This window comes from Myodes glareolus, chromosome 27 (assembly GCF_982192425.1).
Source record: "Myodes glareolus chromosome 27, mMyoGla1.1, whole genome shotgun sequence".
NCBI lineage: Eukaryota > Metazoa > Chordata > Mammalia > Rodentia > Cricetidae > Myodes > Myodes glareolus.
In genome coordinates, this window is record NC_142052.1 from 22,896,149 (window position 1) to 22,922,766 (window position 26,618).

Genomic DNA, 26,618 nt, shown 5'->3' on the forward strand with positions numbered 1-26,618 from the left:
CATCCAAACAGACTAGGATCCCAAAAAGCCATTACATGCAGACGAAACAAGTCCCAGTGCCATTATCAATGGCTTCTCAGACAGCCCCCATGTCAGCCACATTCAGAGAATCCGGTTTGATCACATGCTCCATCAGTCCCAGTCCAGCTGGCCTTGGTGAACTCTCATTAGATCAGTCCCCTTCTATCAGTGGGTGAACGCACCCCTCGCGATCCTGACTTCCTTGTTGATGTTCTCCCTCCTTCTGCTCCTCCTTTGGACCTTGGGGGCTCAGTCCAGTGCTCCAATGTGGGTCTCTGTCTCTATCTCTCCATCGTCAGATAAAGGTTCCCTCTGATCCTGACTTCCTTGCTCACATTCTCCCTCCTTCTGCTTCTCATTTGGACCTAGGGAGTTAAGTCCAGTGTTCCAATATGGGTCTCTGTCTCTATCTCCATCCATCGCCAGATGAAGGTTCTATGGTGATATGCAAAATATTCATAAGTATGGTTATGGGCCGAGGCCAGTTCAGGCACCCTGTCCTCTGCTGCCCAGGGAACAATCTGGGCACCTCTCCTTGGACCTGAGAACCCCTCTAGAATCAAGTCTCTTGCAAACCCTAAAATGGCTCCCTTAGTTGAGATATATACTTCCCTGCTCCCATATCCATCCTTGCTCCCTCTCCCCCATCCCATTCCCCCAAGCTATCCCTAATCCTCCCCTTCTCCCTTCTCTCTAACCATCTCCCCTTACTTCCACCCCCTACTCCCCGTGCACCCAAATTTGCCTGGCAATCTTGTCTACTTCCAATATCCAGGAGCATAACTATATGATTTTCTTCAGGTTCACCTTCTTATTTAGCTTCTCTAGGATCACGAATAATGGGCTCAAAGACCTTTAATTATGGCTAGAATCCACTTATGAGTGAGTACATACCATAATTCCTCTTTTTGGGTCTGGGTTACCTCACTCAGTAAAGCGTTTTCTATTTCCATCCATTTGCATGCAAAATTCAAGATGTCATTGTTTTTTACCGCTGAGTAAAACTCTAATGTGTATATGTTCCACACCTTCTTTAACCACTCTTCTATTGAGGGGCACCTAGGTTGTTTCCAGGTTCTGGCTATTACAAATAGTGCTGCTATGAACATAGTAGAACAAATGCTTTTGTAGTATGATAGGGCATCTCTTGGGTATATTTACAAGAGTGGAATTGCTGGGTCCTGAGGGAGGTTGACTCCCAGTTTCCTGAGAAACTGCCACACTGATTTCCACAGTGGCTGTACAAGTTTGCATTCCCACCAAAATTGGCTGAGAGTTCCCCTCACGCCACATCCTCTCCAGCATAGGCTATCATTGGTGTTTTTGACTTTAGCTATTCTGACAGGTGTAAGATGGTATCTCAAAGTTGTTTTGATTTGCATTTCCCTGATCACTAAGTGATGTGGGAGAATTGTCTGTATTCTGTCAATCATATTTTAATAAAACGCTGATTGGCCAGGCAGGCAGTATAGGTGGGAAAACCAGACAGGAAGTAGAGGTGATGCAATGAGAACAGGAGAATTTTGGGAAGCAAGGAGGTTCCACTCCCACTCCTGCGCAGACCACCGAAGAGGCAGCATGTAACTTGCCCAGCTGAGAAAGGTACGGAGCCATTATGGCTAACATAGATGAGAATAATGGGTTAATATAAGTTATAAGAGTTAACAAGAAGCCTGACCTAATGGGCCAATCAGTTTATAATCTTATGGAGTCTTGTGCGTGATTTTCTTTGGGGCCTGCCTGCTGTGGGGTACTGGGCAGGACAGATACCCCAACAAGCTGACCCTCATGTTACAACTAAGGAGGCTCTGAGCATGACCTTAAGTGTCTTTTGGCCATTCGAAGTTCTGTTGAGAATTTTCTGTTCAGTTCAGTACCCCATTTTTTAATTGGGTTAATTAGAGTTTTAGTGTCTAGTTTCTTGAGTTCTTTGTATATTTTGGAGATCAGACCTTTGTCTGATGAGGGGTTGGTGAAGATCTTCTCCCAATCGGAAGGTAGCCTTTTTGTCTTACTGACAGGGTCCTTTGCTTTACAGAAGCTTCTCAGTTTCAGGAGGTCCCATTTATTCATTGATTCTCTTATTGTCTGTGCTACTGGGGTTCTACCTAGGAAGTGGTCTCCTGTGCCTATATCTTGTAGACTACTTCCCACTTTCTCTTCTATCAGGTTCAGATTGGTCAGATTAATGTTGATGTCTTTAATCCATTTGGACTTGAGTTTTGTGCATGGTGATAGATATGGATCTATTTTCATCCTTCTACAGGTTGACATCCAGTTATGCCAGCACCATTTGTTAAAGATGCTATTCTTCCTCCATTGTATACCTTTAGCTCCCTTGTCGAAAATCAAGTGTTCATAGTTTTGTGGGTCTTCTATTCAATTCCATAGGTCGACTTCTCTGTTCTTATGCCAATACCAAGCTGTTTTCAATACTGTAGCTCTGTAATAGAGTTTGAAGTCAGGGATGGTAATGCCTCCAGCAGTTCCTTTATTAAATAAGATTGTTTTGGCTATCCTGGGTTTTTTGTTTTTCCATATAAAGTTGATTATTGTTCTCTCAAGGTCTGTGAAGAATTTTGATGGGGTTTTGTAACATGAGGGGCCGGCTTGTTGGGGTTTCTGTCCCGCTCGGTACCCCACATCCGGCAACTCCCAAGGAAAATCACACACAAGACTCCATAAGGTTATAAACTGATTGGCCCATTAGGTCAGGCTACTTATTAACTCTTATAACTTATGTTACCCCATTATCCTTATCTACATTAGCCACATGGCTCAGTACCTTTTCCAGCGGGGCAGCTTACATCTTTCATCTCAGGTGGTCTGGGCAGAACTGCGGAGGGAGCTTCCTGCGTCCCAGAATACTCCCAATCTCTTTGCTCCACCCCTACTTCCTGACTGGCATTTCCACCTATACTGCCTGCCTGGCCAATCAGCGTTTTATTAAAATATGATTGACAGAATACAGACAATTCTCCCACACCAGGATTTTGATACGAATTGCATTGAATCTTTAGATTGCTTTTGGTAGAATTGCCATTTTTACTGTTGATTCTCCCAATCCAAGAGCAAGGGAGGTCTTTCCATTTTCTGGTATCGTCCTCAGTTTTTTTCTTCAAAGACTTAAAGTTCTTGTCAAATAGGTCTTTCACTTCCTTGGCTAGAGTTATCCCAAGATATTTTATGCTATTTGTGACTATCGTGAAAGGTGAAGTTTCTCTGATTTTCCTCCCTGCTTCTTTATCCTTTGTGTATAGGAGGGCAACTGATTTTTTGGAGTTGATCTTGTACCCTACCATATCACTAAAGGTGTTTATCAGCTGTAGGAGTTCTTTGGTAGAGTTTTGGGGGTCGCTTTGTACACTATCATATCATCTACAAATAACGAGAGTTTAACTTCTTCCTTTCCAATTTGAATCCCCTTGATCCCCTTATGTTGTCTTATTGCTATTGCTAGAACTTCAAGCACTATATTGAAGAAGTATGGAGAGAGTGGACAGCCTTGTCGTGTTCCTGATTTTAGTGGAATGGCTTTAAGTTTCTCTCCATTCAATTTGATGTTAGCTGTCGGCTTGTTGTAAATAGCTTTTATTATATTTAGGTATGATCCTTTTATCCCCAATCTCTCCAACATCTTTATCATGAAGGGGTGTTGAATTTTGTCAAATGCTTTTTCAGCATCTAATGAAATGATCATATGGTTTTTTTCTTTCAATTTATTTATATGATGAATTACATTGATAGATTTGCGTATGTTGAACCAGCCCTGCATTTCTGGAATGAAGCCTACTTGATCATAATGGATAATTTTTCTAATGGATTTGGTTTGCCAGGATTTTGTTGAGAATTTTTGCGTCAATGTTCATGAGTGAGATTGGCCTGTAATTCTCTTTCTTGGTTGTGTCTTTGTGTGGTTTTGGTATCAGGGTAACTGCAGCTTCATAAAAAGAATTTGGCAATGACTCTTCTGTTTCTATATTGTGAAATACATTAAGGAGTATAGGTATTAGCTCTTCTTGGAAGTTCTGGTAGAATTCTGCATTGAAACCATCTGGTCCTGGGCTCTTTTTGGTAGGGAGGTTTTTGATAACAGCTTCTATTTCTTCGCTACTAACAGGTCTATTTAGATTGTTCACCTGGTTCTGATTTAACTTTGGCAAATGGTACTTATATAAAAACAAGTCCATTTCTTTTACATTTTCCAACTTTGTGGCATATAAGCTTTCGTAGTAAGATCTAATGATTCTCTGAATTTCCTCTGTGTCTGTGGTTATGTCCCCTTTTTCAGTTCTGATCTTATTAATTTGCATGTTCTCTCTCTGCCGTTTGATTAGTTTGGAGAGGGGTTTGTCAATCTTGTTGATTTTCTCCAAGAACCAGCTTTTTGTTTCATTGATTCTTTGGATTGTGTTCTGTGTTTTGTTGATTTCAGCCCTCAGTTTGATTATTTCCAGTTTTCTACTCCTCCTGGGTGAGTCTGCTTCTTTTTTTTTTTTCCAGAGCTTTCAGGTGTGCTGTTAAGTCTCCAATGTGTGCTTTCTCCATTGTCTTTAATTGGGCACTTAGTGCTATGAACTTTCCTCTTATTACTGCTTTCATTGTGTCCCATAGGTTTGAGTATGTTGTGTCTTTATTTTCATTAAATTCAAGGAAGACTTTAATTTCTTTCTTTATTTCTTCCTTGACCCAGGGGTGATTCAGTAGTTGATTGTTCAGCTTCCATGAGTTTGTAGGCTTTCTGGTGTTAGAATTGTTGTTGAATTCTAACTTTAATCCATGGTGATCTGACAAGACACAGGTGGTTACTAATATTTTTTTGTATCTGTGGAAGTTTTCTTTGTTACCGAGTATGTGGTCAATTTTTGAGAAGGTTCCATGAGCTGCAGAGAAGAAGGTATATTCTTTCCTGTTTGGGTGGAATGTTCTATAGATATCTGTTAAGTCCATTTGATTTATTACCTCTATTACTTCTCTTATTTCTCTGTTAGGTTTCTGTCTGATTGACCTGTCCATTGGTGAGAGAGGTGTGTTGAAGTCTCCTCCTATTAGTGTGTGTGGTTTGATGACTGCCTTGAGTTCTAGAAGTGTTTCTTTTACATAAGTGGGTGCTTTTATATTAGGGGCTTAGATATTCAGAATTGAGACTTCCTCCTGATGAATTGTTCCTGTTATGAGTATAAAATGTCCGTCTCCATCTCTTCTGATTGATTTTAGTTTGAAGTCAATTTTGTTGGAAATTAGAATGGCCACACCCGCTTGTTTCTTAGGTCCATTTTCTTGAAAAACCTTTTCCCAACCCTTTAATCTGAGTAGATGTCTGTCTTTGTGTTTGAGGTGTGTTTCTCGTAAACAGCAGCCATGATCAAGGCATTCATTGGCCTTATGATTTCAGAGGGGTAGCATTTTTGATGGCAGTGTGAGGGCCCAGAGGTGGGCAGCTGAGAGCTCACACCTTGATCTTCAGTCATGAGGCAGAGGGTAGGCTGTTGTAGTAGCTTGTTCGTTCCCCAGCCGCCCAGCTCCCGAAATAATCACTCAGAAACTATATTATTAAATCACTGCCTGGCCAATTGCTTAAGCATATTTCTAGCTCATTCTTATCTCTTAAATTGACCTATTTTTTCCCTTTTTTAAAATTGATTTTATTGAGCTATACATTTTTCTCTGCTTCCTTTCCTAAAGTAACCCATTTCTATTATTTTATATTTTACCAAAAGGTTCATGGCCTACCAGCAAGGTTCTAATTGGCAGCTCACGTCTTTCCCCTCTGTCTTCTCACTGACTCTGCCTTCTTTCTCCCTGTATTCAGCTCAGTTATCCTTGCCTATCTATGTTCTGACCTGCTATAGACTCAAGCCAGCTTTCTTTATTAACCAATGATATTCATAGCATACAGAGGGGTATCCCACATCACGCTGGGAATGGCAGGAGCCTTTTCAGACCTCATACCCTACCTCCAGTGACATCTCCACAAGGCCACACCTCCTAATCCTTTCCAAACAGTTCCACCAACTGTAGACCAAGCGTTCAAACACATAAGCCTATGGGTGTCATTTAGACTGCCACAACTGACTGGTCTTGGACACACTTTGTAACCCAGGCAGACCTTGAACTTATAATCCTCTTGTCTTAGTCTCTTGGTAGAGACTACAGGCCTTTGACCACTAGACTGCTTCTCAGATGAGTCCTTTCCCTTTTATTTGGGGAAGGGTGTGGATTGAAATAGGGGTTTCTCTGTGTAGCTTTGGAGCCTGACACTCTGTAGACCAGGCACGGGCCACCACCGCCCGGTTTAAACCAGCCCTTATGTGCTGCTGCTATTTTGATACAAGGTTTGGGTGGCTCAGATTAGTGCCTAATGTTTTTCATGCTTGTAGTGGTTGGTGATGAAACTTTTTATCATGATAACATTAGACTCAGGGTGATACTTAATTCTTGCAGCTCTATGGGAAATAAAAGTGGTTGCTTGAGAGTTCTTCTTACTGGAATGTTTATATAAAGTATTTGGATGAAAGGGTTAAGTGGTGTTTTCTCAATCTTTTTCAGCATTTGCTCTCGCAGAATTAATCGACAATTCATTGTCAGCCACTTCTCGCAATGTTGGTGTTAGAAAAATTCAGATCAAATTGGTAAGAAAATTATGCATAAAGAATTGGTTTTTTTTAGTAGTACATTGGAAAAATTAGAAATAAAACCTATAACTAATTATCTGATGTCTTGTTACAATTTTTAAAGTTTCTTTTATGTAAGTGCTTATTTATATATGTATTTATGTACATGTGTTTTATAATTTCTTTTGTAACACTGCAATTATAAATACGACATGAATATTTTCCAATATTAATGCAGAGGGTTTTGTTAGCTACAATGTTAGTTATGGAGTCTGTCTTCTTAAACAGATTATTTGAGAAGCAATAGGGAAATAGTGTATATTTATATATGCCTTGATTATTTCCTTAAGTTTACTTCTGAGACATGGTATTTCTAGGTTAAAAAAATTAAGAAATCTAGTGTTTTTGCTAGATATAACTCAGTACTTTAAGAAAGCTGTGATTTTTTATACTTATACCAGTGATATGAGTAATCCTTTGAATTTCATACTTAACCTCATGTTTTAAGTATTGATTGGCATTTCCTGTCTCTTTATTTCATAGCTTTTTGATGAAACTCAAGGAAAACCTGCCGTTGCTGTGGTAGATAATGGGAGAGGAATGACCTCCAAACAGCTTAACAACTGGGCTGTGTACAGGTTGTCAAAGTTTACAAGACAAGGTGACTTTGAAAGGTTAGCAAAGTCATGCTTTTTCCTTTGTAGTGATACCTGCGTGCCCTTAGTTACAGAGGATTTATTAGAGGGCTTGGTTCTATTACAGGGCTTTGTGATAAGTACTCCAAAACAGAACACTGTGCCTTTCTGCTGAGCAGTTTTGTATTTCCTGAGGTCTGTGAGAGTTATATTAACATATTGAATACTCTTAGGACAGTAGAATGGTGTATAGGGTAATCTGTATAAATCTTGTCATACTACTTGAAAATGTCTAGAATTACATATGATTCACTAGTGTTCTGTATTTTTATTTTGAGGCTCAGTTTTTCAGATTGTCACAGCTGTTAGGGAATAGAACCCAGGTTTGTATCAGAACATGCTGTGCACAGTGCTTCCAGCACAGAAAAGCTGGGCATGGCACCTCGGTCCTCCAGCCCTGTGTGACAGACAGCGGAGAGAAGAACAAAGACTACAGTGTCCTTTGATTGACCATTTATTGTTGTGGGGTACTTTACCTCTGTATGTCACCTTACATACTTAGAAAATGTGCACATTTCTCAAGGCTGTGTGGAAACTGAGCTGTTGTTCTGATATAAAAACAAAATCTAGAGAAAGTGCCTATCATACAGCAAGCATTGAATAGCCCCGAGCTGTTACTGTAGTTATTTCTTACTCCTGATATAACACTTACCTATAATCATTCTTTTCTACTATCTTCATGAATATATGACACTTAAAAGAGTGTTTAAAGCCAAAGTGAAGTGGCACTCCCAGCACTCAGGGGCAGAGACAGGTGGATCTCTATTGAGGCTAGCCTGATCTGCAGGCAAGTTCCAGGACGACCAGGGCTGCACAGATAAACCGGGCTCAGAAAAGAGGGAAAATAGTGTGACAACACGAAGGTAAACACTTACATGAGAACACTATGCTCTTGTAGTCTGAGGACAGGATTTTGTATCTGTTTGTCATAAACAGAAAGATAAAGGAAATTGACAATAAACTCAGGGACGGGGTCTAGGAAATTAACTTTCCGTCTTTCCAATCGGTTTAACTGCTCCATCCTACAACTTACTAAAATTAAACCTTCACTGGACTCAAAGGATACTGAGTTTTCTCAACACCATAACCAGTTTTTTTTTTTTTTAACAACTTAAAAGTTAAGGAAAATTCTTTTTTGGTAAAGTCACCCTTTGCTCAATTTAATTATATATGTGTGTGTATATATTACATACATGCATGTTTAGTACCTGGAAATAATTTTGGATCCAGTCCCAGTCTGTGACCCACTCCAACTTCAGCAACATCATCATCCCTAAGACCATGGCATCCACTTACATAGAATAGATGATTAGTTGTTTCTCTGCTTGCACATCAGTTTCAGTTTGATGCAAGGGTGATGTTATAAGAGACAGGCTATGGAAAAAGGAAGGCTCATAGAACAAAAGATCTTTTGCTTTATAATTTGTTTTATTAAGTAAACTCAAATGTCATAGTTATAAACATTTTAAATTCTTGATTGAAATGGAAGAAAATGTAATGTTGTCAAATATTAGTTTAAGATGTGTCACATTTGTTTATGCTGTGCAACATTTGTTCATTGATGCAAAGATGTGTTGCATTCTTTATGTTACTTTTTTTTATTATCTCTGTGAAGCTGTGATACTTTGCCTGCCTAAAACACCCGATGATGTACAACAGGAGAAAGGATAGGTGGGGCTGGCAGGCAGAGAGAGTAAATAGGAAAAATCTGGGATAAGAGAACAAGTAACAAGAAAGGGAAGGAACGAGGAAAAAGGGGGCTAACCACCCAGGCAGACATGGAGAAAGAAGTAAAAAAAGGTATATAGAAATAGAGAAAGGTAAAACCAGGAGTCAAAAAGTAGATTTTCAGATGTTGAACTCTGATGTGTCTAGGCTATGGCTCTTTATCATTTCATTCTCTTTGGAATTAATTCAAGTTCTTTTATTTGTTAAGTAAGTTTCCTTATTTGGTAAGCATAGCCCATAATTTCTCCAAATACTTTTTTCTCTATCCTTTTGCAGTTCCTTACATTTTATGTGCAGTGGTGGTCTGTAGACTTCAGATGCCTTGTGTTCATCTTCCTTCTTGCCTCCACTTTCTGCACTGAAGAGTAAACCATAGCTTCACACATGCTAAGCAGATTCTATACAACTAAACTGCTTTGTTCTTCAAACTAAGTAAACTCAACTTGTCTATAAGTTTATGGGATCACTCTGCTACCAATTCAAATCTGTTCATGATCCATCAACTTCCATGAGTTTTTAGTTACTCTTTCCAAGTGCAAATTGTAGATTTTAAAAATTTTTATTGATATATTTTCTGGAACAGTTATTTTTAAAAAGATTTTTATTATTTATACAGTGTTCTGCGTGCATATATGCCTGCATATCAAGCGGCACCAGATCACATCATACACACCTGTGAGCCACCATGTTGTTGCCGGGAATTGAACTCAGGACCTCTAGAGGAGCAGCCAGTGCTTTAACCTTTGAGCTATCTCTCTAGCCCCCCTTCGTGGATCACTTTTATGGTTTCTGTTATTTGGACATGAAATAGAGTTTTTTAAATTTATGTTTAGTGAATTATTTCTTTGATAGTATTTATCAGAATGATTTTTAAAATTTTATGTTCTTGTACCATGTGCATGCCAGGTAGCAGGTCCATGGAGAGCATCAGAGAACTTTAGATCTAGTGGAACTGGAGTTACAGTTGTGAGCCATCTTGTAGGTGCTGGGAACTGAACCTCAATCCTGACAGAGCAGCCAATGCTTTTAACCACTGAGCCATCTTTCTAGTTCTTCTCTGATGGTTTTGTCAGCTGCCCTTTTTCCTGTTAGGGACTGTATGTCAAAATTTGTTTGGCTTGTAATTTGTCTTTTTGTTTTTTTGTTTTTTTTTTTTTTTTTGAGAACTAGAAGTTTTAAATAGCTTGCTATTCTGTATTACCACTGAAGTCTGCTTGCTCACTGAATTTGGTGGTCAGCTGATTTCACATTTCATGCAGTGAAACCCTAAATCTTCCCTTGCTGAGGTTTCTGTGGGTATAATGGAATCCCCTGCCCCAAAGGTCATTCTTGGTTTTGCTAGGCAAATGCTCTATTTCTGAATTGTATCATTAGCCCTAGAATGCATTTGGTGATTTTGGTTGAGTTTTTGGTAGTAGGTTTAAGATAGTGTTTTGTTATATATATCCCATGCTGTCCTCTAACTCAGGATGTTCCTACCTCTCTCTTTCTCAAGTAGATTATTTAAAGACTGACTAATACATGTTTTCTTCTAGTGATCATTCAGGGTATGTCCGGCCAGTACCAGTACCACGCAGCTTGAACAGTGATATTTCCTATTTTGGTGTTGGAGGCAAACAAGCAGTTTTCTTTGTTGGACAGTCAGCCAGAGTAAGTGAACATTTTCCTTCAGTGAAAACTGATGAAGTATTTTGGGATTGACAAATCTCACTAGTAAGGGGTTAATGTATCTTTTCAATTGTTGGACAGATGATAAGCAAGCCTGCAGACTCCCAGGATGTTCATGAGCTTGTGCTTTCTAAAGAAGACTTTGAGAAAAAGGAAAAAAATAAAGAGGCAATATATAGTGGATACATAAGAAACAGAAAGGTACAGTACAGTTTTACAGCTCACAGTTAATCACACATATATTCATTTGACCGCATAATGGGACAGAATGTTTTTCTGACTTATTAATGGTATGTTAGTGTTAAAAACTTGACTTATATTTTTATATTTTACTTTGGAAAGTAGCAAAATGATCATTTGTGGTGATCTTTTTTTTTTTAGATAAAACTTTTCACATAAGTTAACAGAAAACTTTCTGTAAACTACTTAAACAGTTGCAGACCTTGGTTGAAATTTGTGTGAAAATTTTTTTGATATTTTATTCTTTTATTGTGTGTGTGTGAGTTTGTGTATGTGTCAGTGGACAACATGAATTAGTGTGTTCCAGAGATCAAATTCAGGTAATCAGTTTGGTGTCAGGTGCCTGCCTGACTGAGCTATCTTTCTGGCTCAGAATATGAATTTTAAAACCTTATTTATAAAATAATAATAGGAACCAGGTAAGAAACTAGTGTTGGGATAATGTAATTTGAGGAAGTGGGAACTTTAGAGGCATGAGATTTTGTTACAGCTGTGTCCTAACTCTTGCATGTATCCCTCCATTTATACATCTACACATGTTAAAAAAAATCTTAAAACACAAGCAACAATTTATAAATGTCTTATTTGAAATGAATAATGTTGTGGGAAAGCGAATAAAATACTCGTAAGTATCAGAGAAAGGTGTTGATAACATTTTGGTAAGTTTCTTTACAGTCTAATGCTTTGAAAATATGTGTGCATAGAGCTCTGACCCCACATATCCTACGTCAGCATCTTGAGAATTCCTCATTTAGAAAATGTTTTTATATGCACCACATTCTGCAAAGAGTATTAGTGTTTTGTTTGTATGTATGCATCTGTACTACATATGTGCATGGTACCTGAGACCAGAAGAAGGTGTTTAAATAGCTTTATAATATTTCTATTGCTGGTTGTACTGTTAACTTTATTTGAGCATTTAGTGTATCTGAAAGGTTTCCCTGTAATTATAAACAGTGTTTGGTTATCTTTGTGTAGCGTTTTGCCCAAATTGCAGATACTTTTTCCCTAGAGATTGTTAGAATTTGAATAGCTGTGACGATTTGAACTCTTTGACTTTTCAAGACAGGGTTTCTATATGTAGCAACAGCCCTTGCTGTCCTGGAACTAGCTCTGTAGACCAGTGTGGCCTCGGATTCACAGAAGTCCACCTGCCTCTGCCTTCCAAGTGCAAGGCGTGTCCCACCACCGCCTGGCTGGCAATTTGAACTTTGAATATATTCATGATGTGTTAAAATTTTTTTGTCTGAGAATGAGACTCAGAAATCAGTGGTTTTTGTATTTAAATACCTACTTGACCAATTCCTTATTTTGTTGTTGTTTGTGGCCTCTATAGGCTCATATTTGAATCTTTGGAAAAGGGTTTAGGGTATCGCCTTGTTGGAGGAGGTATGTCACTGGGGGTTGGATATGGGGTTTCAAAAGCGCATGCCGTTCTTAGTTAGCTGTTTCTGCCTTGTATTTGTGGATCAAGATGTAAGTTTTCAGCTACTTCACCAGCACCATGGCTGCTGTTGCTTAATGCCATGTTCCCCACTGTGATGCTTATGGACCCTACCACCTTCTGAATCCATGGGCCCCCATTAAATGCTTTCTTTTGTGAGTTGCCGTAGACATGGTGTTTAAATCACAGCAGTAGTAACCAAGCCGGGAGTGGTGGTGCGCATCTTTAACCCCAGAACTTGGGAGACAGATGCCAGCCTGGCCTACAGAGCAAGTTCCAGGACAGCCAAGGTTACAGAGAGCAACCCTGTCTCTAAAATCCAACCTCCCTCCCCGCAAAAAAAGGGGGAGACTGGGGGTGGGGAGGAGAGGGCCAGAAGTTGGTACATACAGTATTATGGCATTGCAATGACAGCCCTGACTAAGCTGTGCTCTGTTTGTTTGTTTGTCTGTTTGGGAAAAGTGGGAGACGCTTTAGGACTTAGGATTTAAAAAAGCAGTTGAATGCTGTAAGCAGTGCTTAAAGGGCCATTCTTGTATGAACCTGGAAAAAGGTATTGCTGGGAGAAAGCCCAACTTGACATTTTAGAGGGGGAACAGTGTTACCAACTGGACTAGAGACCATTCTTGTGATATTTTGGCAAGGAATATGGCTGCTTTGCCCCTGCCCTAAGAATCTGCATGAGGCTAAATTATAATATTTGAAATAATTTCCTTAGAGAGATTATAAGACAGCCTAATATTGACTCTGTCTTGTACTTATTAGTCCTCACTCTTATGCAAATCTAGAGCAAAACAGAGTAAAATGTAACAGTTTGAGGAGACTTTTTTTAAAATTGTATTTATTTATTATGTACATAGTGTTCCACCTGCATGTATGTCTACATGCCAGAAAAAAGCACCAGATCTCATCACAGATGGTTGTGAGCCACCATATGGTTGGTGGGAATTGAACTCGGGACCTCTGGAAGAGCAGTCAGTGTTCTTAACCTCTGAACCATGTCTCCAGTCTGACTTTTTTTTTTTTAAGAGTTGGGAGGGCATCCCAGTGAATACTGAATCTGCTTCAAGTTTATTTTCATAGTCCTTTTATACCCCAAGCCAAAGGGGAAGACGAAAGGACTTTTTTAAAATCTTGATACAAGGAACAAACAAGGGTGATTACTTCTTTATTCAAAATATCTAATAGCTATGTCCTGAGTCAAACATCCTGTTATTTGGAGCTAAACATCCAGTAGCTCCACCTTAGACCTGTTATCTAGGCAGGACATATAGTAACTTTTCTTCATGCTAAACATCCTGTTGCTTGACCTTGAAGAGCAATAATAGGCTCGAACTCTGACCTTATGTCAAGATGGAGCCACTTGTGGCTTCCACGCTTAGCTCCATGAGGAAAGCCAGTGAGAGGCTGTAGGTGAAAGTGCAGCCCAGTTGCAATAGAAGATCCCAACAATATAGAGATGTTAGTACCATGGGATGACCACCAAGGACAGCGGTATACTGGTGGAGTGGAGCCAGTTGGAACCTAGAAGACGATCTGTCTGTACTGCAGAGGGCAGAGCCGGAGAAGTGACTCAAACCCTGTGAAGGAGTCCAGAAGATCATGAGTGAATCCCAGATAATTGAACATTGAATTATTTATACTGTTGGATTTTAGTTTTTCTTGGTTGAGATTATGACAGTGCCCTGGTTCTTCCCTCTTTTCTTTTCTTTACTTTGTTTTGTTTTTATTGAGTTTATTATTATTATTATTATTCTCTGCTCCCCTCTCTTCCTCCCTCCTCCCCTTCTACCCTCTCATAAGATCCCCATGCTTCTAATTTACTCAGGACATCTTGTCTTTTTCTACTTCCCATGTTGGTTAGATCCATGTATGTCTCTCTTACGATCTTCTTGTTGTCTATGTTCTCTGCAATTGTGAATTGTGGGCTTTTTGTATTTCTTTACTTTATGTCTAAAAGCCACTTATGAGTGAATACATATTATATTTGTCTTTCTGGGTCTGGGTTATTTCACTCAATATGATATTTTCTACATTCATCCATTTGCCCGCAAGTTTCAAGATAGCACATTTAAACATAATAAAGACAATATAAAACATCAAACTAAATGGAGAGATACTCAAACGATCCCACTGAAATCAGGAACAAGACAAGGTTGTCCCCTCTCTCCATATCTAGTCAACATAGTACTTGAGGTTCTAGCTAGAGCAATAAGACAACAAAGGAGATCAAGGGGATACAAATCGGAAAAGAGGAAACCAAGCTATCATTATTTGCTGATGATATGATAGTTTACATGTGTGACCCCCAAAATTCTACCGGGACTTCTACAGCTGATAAATACTTTTAGTAATGTAACAGGATACAAGATTAACTAAAAGAGAAAAGAAAGAAAGGAAAGAAGGAAAGAAAGAAAGAAAGAAAGAAAGAAAGAAAGAAAGAAAGAAAGAAACCAACCCAGTAGCCCTACTTTATACAGATGATAAATGGGCTTAGAAAGAAATAAGAAAACATCACCGTTCACAATTGCCCCAAATAGCATAAAATACCCTGGAGTAACTTTTAACTAAACAAGTGGAAGACTTGTATGACAAGAACTTTAAATCTTTGAAGAAAGAAATTGAAGAAGACACCAGAAAATGGAAAGAGACCTTTTTATCTATTTGTCTGTCTTTTTGGTTTTTTGTTTGTTTGTTTGTTTGTTTGTTTTTGTTTTTGTTTTTTCGTAGTTTTGGAGCCTGTCCTGGAACTCCTTCTGGAGATCCGGCTGGCGTAAAACTCAGAGATCTATGTCTCTGCCTCCCGAGTGCTGGGATTAAAGGCAGTGCTGTCTGTCTGACCTTGGAGACTTTAGTGGACTGAGTTTCTTGTGCAATATGATGGGGCTACAAACTGTGGGAAGTGGAATGCAGTGGTTTAAGAGTGGTTGTTCCAGTTGATGGAACTGTTCATGTTGGAGGTATAGCCTTGTTGGAGGACGCGTGTCACCGGAGATGACAAAAGCACCAGGCTTTACATCTTCTTTGTGGATCAGATGTAAGCTCTCAGCTACTGGTCAGCGCTGTGCTCCCCACCATGATGCTCATGGACTCTACTGAGTAATCTCTGGAACCATGAGTTCCCCAAACTAAATATTTTCTTTTCTAAGTTGCTGTGGTCATGTTGTCCCTTCACAGCAATAGAGAGGAGTCCAGACAGTTTGTTCATATATTTGCTTTTTGCTTGTTTGACTGAGTCAGGGCCTTACGTGTTAGTCTGTGATAGTCTGGTACTCATATAGCCCAAGCTGTCGTTGAACTCAGTAATCTGCCTCAGTCTCTAGAGTGCTAGGCTTAGTCTCCAGACATGCTGCATATATTGGCTGCTGTTTTGTTGAATGTCTTTTCTATTGCTGTGATACAGTGTGCTGGCAAAAGCAACTTAATCAAAAATAAGTTTATTCTGGCTCACCATTGTAGACTAAATAAAGTTCATCCAACTAGGGAGGTCATTGGGAGGCAAGAGTTTGGGGCAGCCTGCCACATTACATCCTCAGTTCTGAAGTAGTAGTGCTCAGCTCTCTAAATATTTAGTTCAGTATCCTGGCATCTTAAGGTGGGTCTTCTAACACCGTAATTAGCCCAAATAAGATACTCCCTCACAGACATTCCCAGAGGGTAACTTAATCAAGACAATTCCTCATAGATGTGCTTGGCTAGCTTGCCTCTAGGAAGTCTAGAGTCCGTCAGGTTGACAGCATCTCTGCTTTTTGTTGTTTTTCCCCAGTGTTAAGGATTGAATCCAGAGCTGTAAATACTTCATGGGTTACTGGTGGTACTTATTCTTGTTTTAAAGAGATTGAGTTTTTATTTATATTCTTGTCGTGTGTCGTTTGTGCATGGGCATGCAACTGTACATACAGACCAGAAGAAGCGTCCAATCCCCTGGAACTTGAGATGTTGGTGGTTAACCAGAAGACACCTGATGTGGGTGCTGGGAACGGAACACATTGCTCTCTTTCTGTCATATCATTCCTCCTGCCCCTTTTGAGCAGTTCTTTGCAGCTATTTCAGTTGAACTCTCCTCCCCTTGATTTGCTATTTCCAGAATGTGAGTGGATTTGAAGCTATTTGTAGGGAGCAAATGGAGTCCTTAGTGGATGTGCGAAAGCCTCTGTGCCATTCTCTGTTGGAGAATGGCAGTGCCTTCCCTAAAGCTTAGGCTCATGGAAATGTCAGTATCTCCTCTTGATCTGAGAGTGCTCAGAAAATGTCTACTGTAGCTTCCTCCCTCCAAAGCTAATAGCTTGAGGACTGTTCCCCTACAGAGACTGTCCCATTGCGGAAAATGCTCCTACCAATTGTCTGTTTCCTTGTTCAGCTGTATATAGTAACATTCCCTCTCTGTTCAACTGTATATAATAACCTTCTGGGGTGCTGTTGCTTTGCCCTCAGCCTAGCTTACTAGCTTCTCTGTGTGTCTGTCTATTTACCCCGTTTTTATTCCTAGCCTTGACTGGCCTGGAACTGATTGTAGCTTAAGCTGGATTCAAATTCAGAGGTCAGCCTGCCTTTACCTCCCAAATGTTTGGATTAGAGGCATACACTACCATGCCCAGTATTAAAGATTGTTTTTGAAACATAAAAAATAAAATTTCTGAATCACTTTAAAACTTAAATATGATTATAATTATAGATGATTAAATCTGTTGTGTTTGTATTCACCCTTTTAGCCAGCTGATTCTGTTCACATTACAAATGATGATGAAAGATTTCTACACAATCTTATTGTAGAGGAGAAAAAGAAAGATAGCTTTACTGCTGTGGTTATTACAGGGGTGCAACCAGAACACATACAGTACTTGAAAAATTATTTCCAACTTTGGACACGACAGTTAACGTAAGTAATTTGGTTCTAGAAATGTTTCTGCTTACTTTTTTTTTGAGACAAGGTGTTGCTATGAATCCCCACTGACCTGGAACCCTTCCCATTTTATTCCTTCTGACTTCCGAGTATTAGAATTACAGGCATGGAAACCTAGCTTGCAATTTGCCCTTTGCCCCTTTTAGAGACAGAAAATAATTAGAGATATATTGACGTCTCTTTGGTCTAGTTTTCTTCACATTGGTACATTGTGCACTATTCTCATGTTGAATTTTAAAGGGTTATTCATTTACCTGTTCAAAAGTAAAATAGATTTCTTCTATTTTCAGTATTGATTTTGAAGCACACGTGTTTTGACACCTGCTACAAAGTAAAGAACAACTTGAGAGTTGTTCATGCGCCAGTGCCGTTTCCATGTCACACTCTGTGCTGCTTTCCCATAGGTGTCATCTTCCACACTCTGTGTCTTGTTTTCCCCCACTGTAATCTTTTGATTCATGTCTGTATCTTCAGTGTCTACAAGAACATCTACTATGTAGTAATAAGTGCTTAACCGATTAATACACTTAGCTCATTGAAAAAAGAAATGCACAACCATTCCTTAAAATGTTCCATGTTAATAATAAATAATACTAGATACTAAAATATCATTCTATTATTCCAGTGAAACATCTCATTGTATATCTGATTGTCTATTGACGTAATCAAAAGATATACTTTAATTTTTCCTGTATCTCTAAATATTTACTCTTATCAGATTGTTTATAGAGTTTTCATTAGTCTGGAGTACTGAGTCCTTTCAAATGGGTATATCTTCACAAGATTAACATTTAAAAACATCCAGTGTTCACTCCAAAGTCTGTTATACTTAAGTCTTTATTATATACACTTACATATTAACTGAGTTTACATTTTTTGTTTTTTTATAGGAAAAAAATTGACTCAGGAATACCTTTTTTCTTGAGATTTCTGTTTAATTGCCTGACATATTTATGTAAGAAACTGGATTTTCTTTTCTAAGCATATAGTAGCTGTCCTTTATAGTTTCTTCCCACTGAAGAAATTATGTATACAAAATGTATATAGTATGTTCTAATAAGGAATAGCAACCTATTTTGTTCTTTAAGTATGCTCTCAAGCATTGAAAATTTTGAAGAAAAATAATGATGTTTTAGTGATTTTTTCTTTATGTTAGTATTATTTTGTAGAGTAGCTAGGGTGATAAGCATTGTTCTCTCTGCCTCTCTCCCTTGTTTTTTCCCACCCTCTCTTTGCCTCTCATTCTTTAGAGAAAAGTTCTCACTGTGTATCTCAGGCTGGCCTGGAACTTGGGATCGTCTTAGCTCTGCCTTTGAGTCCCAGGATTACAAGTGTGTACTACCATGCCTGGCAAACCTAATTTTTAATTTATGAGAAGGAATTCTGTAAATTTCTATTTAAGGAATAATTAGAGAAATATTTTAATGTCTTAAATAAATAAAATGCAACTTTGTTTAACCTTTATTTTAAAAATAAGGCAGCAAAGATTTCTGGTAATTTTTTAATGGAATTTTGTTGAAATATTAACTTTTTAATATGTTGGTATAATTTTAATGCCAAGGTTGAGAAATCACACAAATTGTAGAGTAACCCCCTACTCTGAGGATTGTTAATGAGGTACTCCCGGGTCTTTGAGTACTTTCTAGAACAACCTTAACAAGCAGAATTTGAGACGCTTGCCTTCTTTTGTTAAAATATATAGGATAAAGACTGAATTAACTAAAGCTAAGTTTGTCCTAGCTCTAGTTCTGTGACCCTAGATAAACTCTGTGTCTGAATTTATAAACAGATTTCAGAGGTTATTTTACCATTGGATATTATTCTAAAAGATGCTGGGAGTGCATGTCTAGATAATGTAGTTCAATGGTAGACGGCCCCCACGTGAGACCCTAGTGCTTTATCTCCAATGATGAAGTGTTTGTCTAGTAAGTGTATTAAATTGTGGAAATACATTTTTTTTTTTTTGGTGGAAGATGTGAACCATGGATTTCTGTTAATTAAGTATGTTTTTCTTTATTTTAGGCATATTTATCATTACTATATTCATGGACCAAAAGGGAATGAAATAAGTACTGCTAAAGAAGTTGGACCTTTCAACAATATTGATATTGAAGTAAGACAAAAGTCTACCTTAGGATATGATAAATTATTATCCCAAATTATACTGAATAACAAAAGTTAGTCAGTAGTTAAACTAATGTGCTCTCTGTTTTTGTTTGTTTGTTTGTTTTTTTAAATCAAATTTCTTTGGTTATTTGAATACCTAATGAGGTGATGGCTTATTTATTTATTTTTTTAAGATTTCTTTATTTATTATGCATACAACAGTCTGCCTCCTTGTATGCCTATACTCCAGAAGAGGGTACCAGATCTCATGACAGATGGCTATGAACCTCCCTGTGGTTTCTTGGAATTGAACACAGGACCTCTGAAAGAGTGCTCTTAACTGCTGAGCCATCTATGACCTCCATCCTGAAAAAATAATTCTTAGTTTTGTTTTTTGTTTTTTTTAAGCCTTGGATACAGCGCTTGGTTTCCCTTTTATTCACTCTTCTGTAGAGATGAAAATTGAGGCTGAGCATAATTCTTTTGAAAGCAAGGGGAGAGAGAGATACGTCTGTTTATGATATCTTATTTGTTCATGAAAGTCTTGTGGTGCATAGAACATTTTAATACTGGACTCTGCGTTTACTTGTCCATGCATTGAGAAGAATCTCACATAAAATATTCCACTTCTTACCTCTAACAAGAAGGCTAAAATATAATATGCTGAGCTGGAGACCCGGCCCAGTGGTTAAGAACACTGCCTGTTCTGAGTTCAATTCCCAGCAAACACGTGGTGACTCACGGGCATCTGTAATGAGATCTGGTGCCCTCTTCTGATCTGCATACATCCAGGCAGAACACTGTACATATAATAAATAAATCTTTGATTTAAAAAAAATGTGCTTATGACTTCCCTGTTTTTCAGTTCTGATTTACTCCTTTCTATTTTATAATTGTATAGTCCTTACTGAGTGTTGTCTCATGCACAAATATGTACATTTTGTTAACTTTACAAGTCAGAGTAGTCTAGCCTATTCTGTTGTTGGAGCTTGGCTGAGAAAAGTATTGTTACCATAGAATTTAATTATTTTTATTTATTTTTATTTTAGATTTCTTTGTTTGAAAAAGGAAAGACACCTAAGATTGTCAACCTAAGGGAAATACACGATGACATGCAGACATTGTATATAAACACAGCATCTGATAGTTTTGAGTTCAAGGCTCATGTTGAAGGAGATGGTGTGGTGGAAGGAGTTATCCGGTACCATCCCTTCTTATATGACAGAGAAACTTATCCTGATGATCCATGCTTTCCATCAAGTATGTCAATCTGATCTGTTACCTGAAAATAGAATGTTGTGATTTATGAGGGTATTCTTTAAGCGATTTCTAGTGGTCTAGTAAGTCTAGTTAAAAGTTCTAACAGTTTTTCCTTATATACTATAGTGTTTATAATTTTTATAACTCCTGATAGTCTTTTGTTTTTGTTTTAAAAATGAATTTATGGACTGTCATCATTTAACTTACATACCTGCTTTTCTTTATTTATTTCACAGTTTCATACATTTATACAAATATTTACTTTTTGTGTATATCAATTCCAGGTTGGGAAGAAAGCTCTTACCTTTAAGAAACTTTTACTCTCTGAGTTCATAGTGAATTTTGGGACAGACAGAGAAGCCCTGTCTTAACCAACAAAAACAAACAACAAAGGAAAGAAAAGACAGAAGGAAACAGTCTTGCCGGGTGGTGGTGGTGGTGCAGCCTGTAATCCCAGCACTTGGGAGGCAGAGGCAGGCGGATCTCTGCGAGTTTGAGATCAGCCTTGCCTACAAGAGCTAGTTCCAGGACAGCCACAGAGAAACCCTGTCACAGTCTTGTCAGCTGGTGTGGCATCCCTACTCCATACTAGATAGTGTGCATGCAACTGTTTATATTAGCTGTGAACTCCTGGAAATCTGTCTTTTTAACGACAAATTTTCCGTATGTGGTATTTCCCTAAAGCAGGTTTGATATGCCCTTACAGAAATTGATGTCACTGTAGTAACAGCTGTTCCTGCTTTATGGACATGAAAATGTTGTCCCACTTACCCTTTTACTGCAGAATTAAGAGATGAAGAAGACGATGATGATTGCTTCATACTTGAGAAAGCAGCAAGAGGGAAAAGACCCATTTTTGAGTGCTTTTGGAATGGACGGTTAATACCATATACATCAGTTGAAGAGTGAGTTTTCATTGTTGTGGAATACATTTTTTAACCTAATCTGTTTTTAATTAAAAATAGATTTTTATGTATATATTCTCATTGCAGTTAATCCTTTCCCCAATTCCTCCCAGATCCTCCCACCCACCTGAGTCCACATCCTTTCTTACTCTTATTAGAAAATAGGCATCTAAAAAAAAAGAAGAAAAATAATAAAGTAAGGTAAAATAATAACAAACTAATCTGAATAGGACAAAACAAAATGAGTAGAAAAAGGGATAATCAAAAAAAAGGCAGAAGAAGCACGCATAGGCACAGAGACACACATATTCACACACAAAAGAATCACCTAAAAACACAAAACCAGAAACCATAATATATATGCAAAAGACCTGTAAAGTCAAAAAAAAATTTAGTGCCCACACAAAGCATAATGAGACAAAACAAAAACAAAAAAACCTCTAAACTCTGAAAATACCATTGAGTTTATTTTGTGTTAGCCATCTGCTGCTTGACTTGGGCCTGCTCTTTAGTATGGTCTGTAGACCCAGTGATACTCTGTTGGAGAAAACTAATTTTCCATTTACAAAAGGTTATGAATTGGAAGATTGCCAATTCTGAGTTAGGAATGGGGGCTTGTGTCCACTTCCCTCTCATCCCTGGGAGCCATCTAGCTTTCATACATGCCGTCACAGTCTCTGAGTTCATGTGTGTTTAGAGGTATGTCCTTCCTTCCCTCCAACTCTTACACTCCTACCTCCTCTTATGGATAGTTCCCTGAGCCCTGAGGGGATGGATTTGATAGAGACATTTCTTTTCGGACTGAGTGGCCCAAGGGCCTTCACTCTCCACACACTCTCCAGTTGTGGATCTTGGTATTTGTTCCCATCTCCTGCAGGAGGAAAGCGTCTCTGATGACTGAGCTTTGAGTATAGCAGAAGGGAATTAGGAGTAGTTGTGTTGCTGTGTTCCTCTAGCAGAACAGTAGTATTTGGTTTCACTTAAATCCATGACCTGTCTAGTTGCAGGTTCTAGGCCACCTGAGCTGCATGGGTTCCATTTCATGGAGTGGGCCTTCAAGCCAGTCAGACAGTGGTTGGTTGCTCCTACATCCATTGTGCTACTGTTTTCACTGGCATATTTTGCATACAAGTTCACCTTGTACATGCAAAGGTTTGTAGCATGCTTGGTGTTTCTCTTTCTCCTCTGGTAGTGTGCAGAGTACCTTCAGTGCCTTGAGCGCTAGTCAGTAGAGGTGAAGGCACCAGCTTGACTTCTCTGTGTTCCATGAGTTCTATAGATGCTGTCGTCAGCAATAGGGTCTTACCATTAGATTCTGGAAAGCAACCAATAACCTTGGCAATAACCTAGGTAGCTTGCTAACAGCTCAATTACTTGTAACCTATTCTGACACTGGAGGTTCATCTCATAGCTAGAGATGTCTGATTAGGGCTTTTGTCTCCCTATTTGGTGATTCCTTTTAGAGTTCTTTTGTATATGTGTCTTTTAAGATGCTTTTTCTATAAAATGACCGTTTAAATGACTCTTAGTTTTAACTGTCTCTCCCTGTCTTCCTCCCTTGCCCTGCCCTTTCTCCCCCCTCTTCGTTTAATCCTCTCGTTCTGGATCTCACTGCCCCCATCCATCCATAACTGTCTATTCTATTTCCCCTTCCTAGGGAGACTCCCTTCCCAACCTCTAGTCATTTAACTAACCTCTGTGTTACCAGATTATAGCCTGGTTAGTGAAGACTTAACAGCTAATATCCATATATAAGAAAAAATACATACCATTTGGGGGGGGGTCTGGGTTTGTTAACTTGGGATGATTTTTTTCTAAATCTATTTACCTGCAAGTTTGTTTCTTTCCCTCCCTCCCTTCTTCCCTCCCTCCCTTCCTCCCTCCCTTCCTTCTTTCTGACAGCTGAATAATATCCCATTGTGTAAATGTACCGCATTTCTTCATCTGTTTACCTGTTGAGGGCATCTAGGCTGTTTCCAATTTCTGGGTATTATGAATAAAAATCATGGTTGAGCAAATATCGCTGTAGTAGAATGCTGAACTCTTAGTTTACACTGATTCCCAGCTTCCTGAGGAGTTGCCACACTAATCTCCATAGTTGTGCTCCTACCAGCAATGGATGAATTCCCCTTGCCCTACACCCTTGGCAACATTAGCTGTTACTCATTTTATTGATCTTGGCTCTTCCGACTGGTGTAAGGTGAAATCTCAAAGTAATTTTGATTTGCCTTACCTTGATGACCAAGGATGTTAAGTGTTCCTCAGCTGTTTGAGCTTCCTCTTTTGAGAATTCTCTTTGTACCTCATTTGAGGTAGCTTTGTACCTTTTGAGAATTCTCTTTGTACCTCATTTAAAAAATTGAGTTGTTTTCTTTACATATTTTAGATATTATCCCTCTATTTGGTGCATGATTTGTAAAAATATTTTCCCATTCTGTAGGCTCCTGTTGTGTCCAAATTATGGTGTTCTTTACCATATAGATGGTGCTGAGTTTCATGAAGTCCCATTTGTTAATTGTGGATATTAGTGCCTGTATTAACTATATTCTGTTCAGAAAGTCTTTTCCTGTGCCAGTGAGTTTAAGGCTATCCTCCACTTTCTCTTCTGCCAGGTTCAAAGTATCTGTTTTTAAGTTGAGCTCTTTGATCTATTTGGAGTTGAGTTTTATGCAGGGTGATAAATATGTTTCTATTTGCATTCTTCAGAACCATACAGTTTAACTACCACCATTTGTTTAAGATGTCTTTTTTCCAGTATGTTATTTCTGGTTTCTTTGTCAAAAAAAAAATCAGGTATCCCTAGGTGTGTGGATTTATGTCTGGATCTTCAATCTGATTCTATTTATCAGTATGTCTGTGTTTATGCCAATGCTATGCTATTTTTATTACTATAGCTCTGTAGTGCAGTTTTGAAGAAGGGATGGTGATCCCTCCAGCAGTTATTCAGCATCCAGAATTGTTTTTTGAGTTTCCACATGACGCTGAAAATTGCCCTTTCAAGATCCATGAAAAATTGTGTTGGAATTTTGATAGGGAGTTCTTTGAATCTGTAGATAGTGCTTGGTAGGATAACCCCCATATTAATCTACTGATCCATGTGGATGGGCCATCTTTCCAATCTTTATTATCTTTGTTGATTTCTTTCTTCAATGCATTAAAGTTTTTAACATACAAGTCTTTCACTTGCTTGGTTAGAGATACCTCAAAATATTTAATATTATTTGAAGCTATTCTAAAAGGTGGTGTTTCCGTGATTGCTTTCTTAGTACATTTGTGATTTGTATATAAGATGTCTGCTCATTTTTGAGAGTAAATTTTATATACAGCTACTTTGCTGGAAGTGTTTATCAGGTGTAGGTGTTCCCTAGTGGAATTTTAAATAGTACCTACTTTTATTTTGTGTGCATTGGTGTTTTTGCCTACATGTATGTCTGTGTGACGGTGTCAGATCCCCTGCAACTGTAGTTACAGACAGTTATGAGCCACCATGTGGGTGTTAGGAATTGAACCCAGGTTCTCTGGAAGAGCAACCAGTGCTCTTAATTGCTTAGCCATCTCCTCAACCTCCAGCCCCAGTGAAATATTTCAAGTTATTTATGTGTACTGTCATATCTTCTGCAAATAAAGATACTTTGACTTCTTCCTTGATTTCCATAAGTGTCCTAATTGTTCTAGCTAGGATTTCAAGAACTGTATTGAATAGACATGGAGAGAGTGGGTACTTTATCTTGTTCCTGATTTTAGTAGAATTTTGATTTTCTGTCCTTTTAATTTGATGTTGGCTAGGACTTGGAGTAAATTGCTTTTATTATGTTTGGTCATGTCCCTTGTATTTCTCTCCAGGAATTTTATGGGTGACAGATTTTTGTCAAAGACTTTTTTGGCATACAATGAGATAATTGTGTTGTTATTGTTGTTTTCTCTCAATTTATTTATATGATAGATTACGTTTACTGATTTTCATATGTTGAGCTATCTTTGCATCTCTAGGATGAAGCCTACTTGATCTTGGTGGTTGATCGCTTTGCTGTGTTCTTGGATTTGGTTTGCAAGTGGTTTTTTTTTTTAGTATTTTTGCATCTATGTTCATAAGGAAAATTGGTTGATAATTCTCTTTCATTGTTGAATGTGTTGTTTGCGTATCTTGGGTAACTATGGTCTCATAAAATGAATTGGCCATCATTCCTTCTGTTTTATTTTGTGGAATACTTTAGGAATATTGGTATTGACTCTTCTTTGAAAATCTGATAGAATTCTGCATTAAAACTGTCTGCCCCTGGGCTTTTTTTGGGGGAGGGGGGAGGGGGAGACTTTTAATTACTGCTTCTGTTTCACTAGGGGTTGTATAGGTTTATTTAAATTATTTACCTGATCTTCATTTAACTTTGGTAAGTAGTACCTATTGAGAAAATTATCTATTTCTTTTAATTTCTTTTGGATTTTTCAGTTTGATGGAGTACAGATTTTTAAATACGTCTTTATAAGTCTGTGAATTTTCTGTCTTGTGAATTTTCTTTCTTGACACATTTTTCTTTCAGTTTTGAGTTGTTCAGTTTCCAGGAGTTTGTAAATTGTGTGTTGTTTTTATTGTTGATAGCCAGCCTTAGTCTATGGTGATCTTATAGGATGCCTGGTTTTCTGAGTTCTTGTATCTTTTGAGATTTCTTTGTTTCCAAGTATGTGGTCCAGTTTTGGAGAGAGTTCCATGAGGTGCAGAGAAGAAGGTATATTCTTTTGGTTTGGGTGAGTTGGTCTGTAAATATCTGTTAGGTCCATTTGGTTTATGACATTAGTTAGCTCCAACATTTCTCCGTTTAGTATTTTTTCTGGATAACCTGACTCTTGGTAAGAGTGAAGTCTTTCACTATCAGTGTGTGAGGTCAGTATGTGATTTTAGCTGTGGTACTGTTTCTTCTATGAACTTGGGTGCCTTCATGTTTGGTGCATAGGTGTTAAGAAATGAAATGTCCTCTTGGTGAATTTTTTCTTTGAGTGCATAGTGTCCTTCCCTATCTCTTCTAATTAATTTTGGTT

General features: G+C 38.3%; 1 protein-coding gene across 1 annotated transcript in view; it reads left to right on the forward strand.

The window, feature by feature from the left end:
• The window catches only part of Smchd1 (structural maintenance of chromosomes flexible hinge domain containing 1), a 154,911-nt gene that overhangs the window by 20,133 nt on the left and 108,160 nt on the right, over nucleotides 1–26,618 (forward strand). Inside the window, exons 4-11 of the mRNA XM_048436062.3 lie at nucleotides 6,571–6,653; nucleotides 7,179–7,309; nucleotides 10,594–10,708; nucleotides 10,808–10,927; nucleotides 17,123–17,289; nucleotides 19,336–19,426; nucleotides 20,469–20,679; nucleotides 21,464–21,584. Coding sequence (XP_048292019.3) covers nucleotides 6,571–6,653; nucleotides 7,179–7,309; nucleotides 10,594–10,708; nucleotides 10,808–10,927; nucleotides 17,123–17,289; nucleotides 19,336–19,426; nucleotides 20,469–20,679; nucleotides 21,464–21,584 — 1,039 coding nt within the window. The remainder of the gene's footprint in view (nucleotides 1–6,570; nucleotides 6,654–7,178; nucleotides 7,310–10,593; nucleotides 10,709–10,807; nucleotides 10,928–17,122; nucleotides 17,290–19,335; nucleotides 19,427–20,468; nucleotides 20,680–21,463; nucleotides 21,585–26,618) is intronic.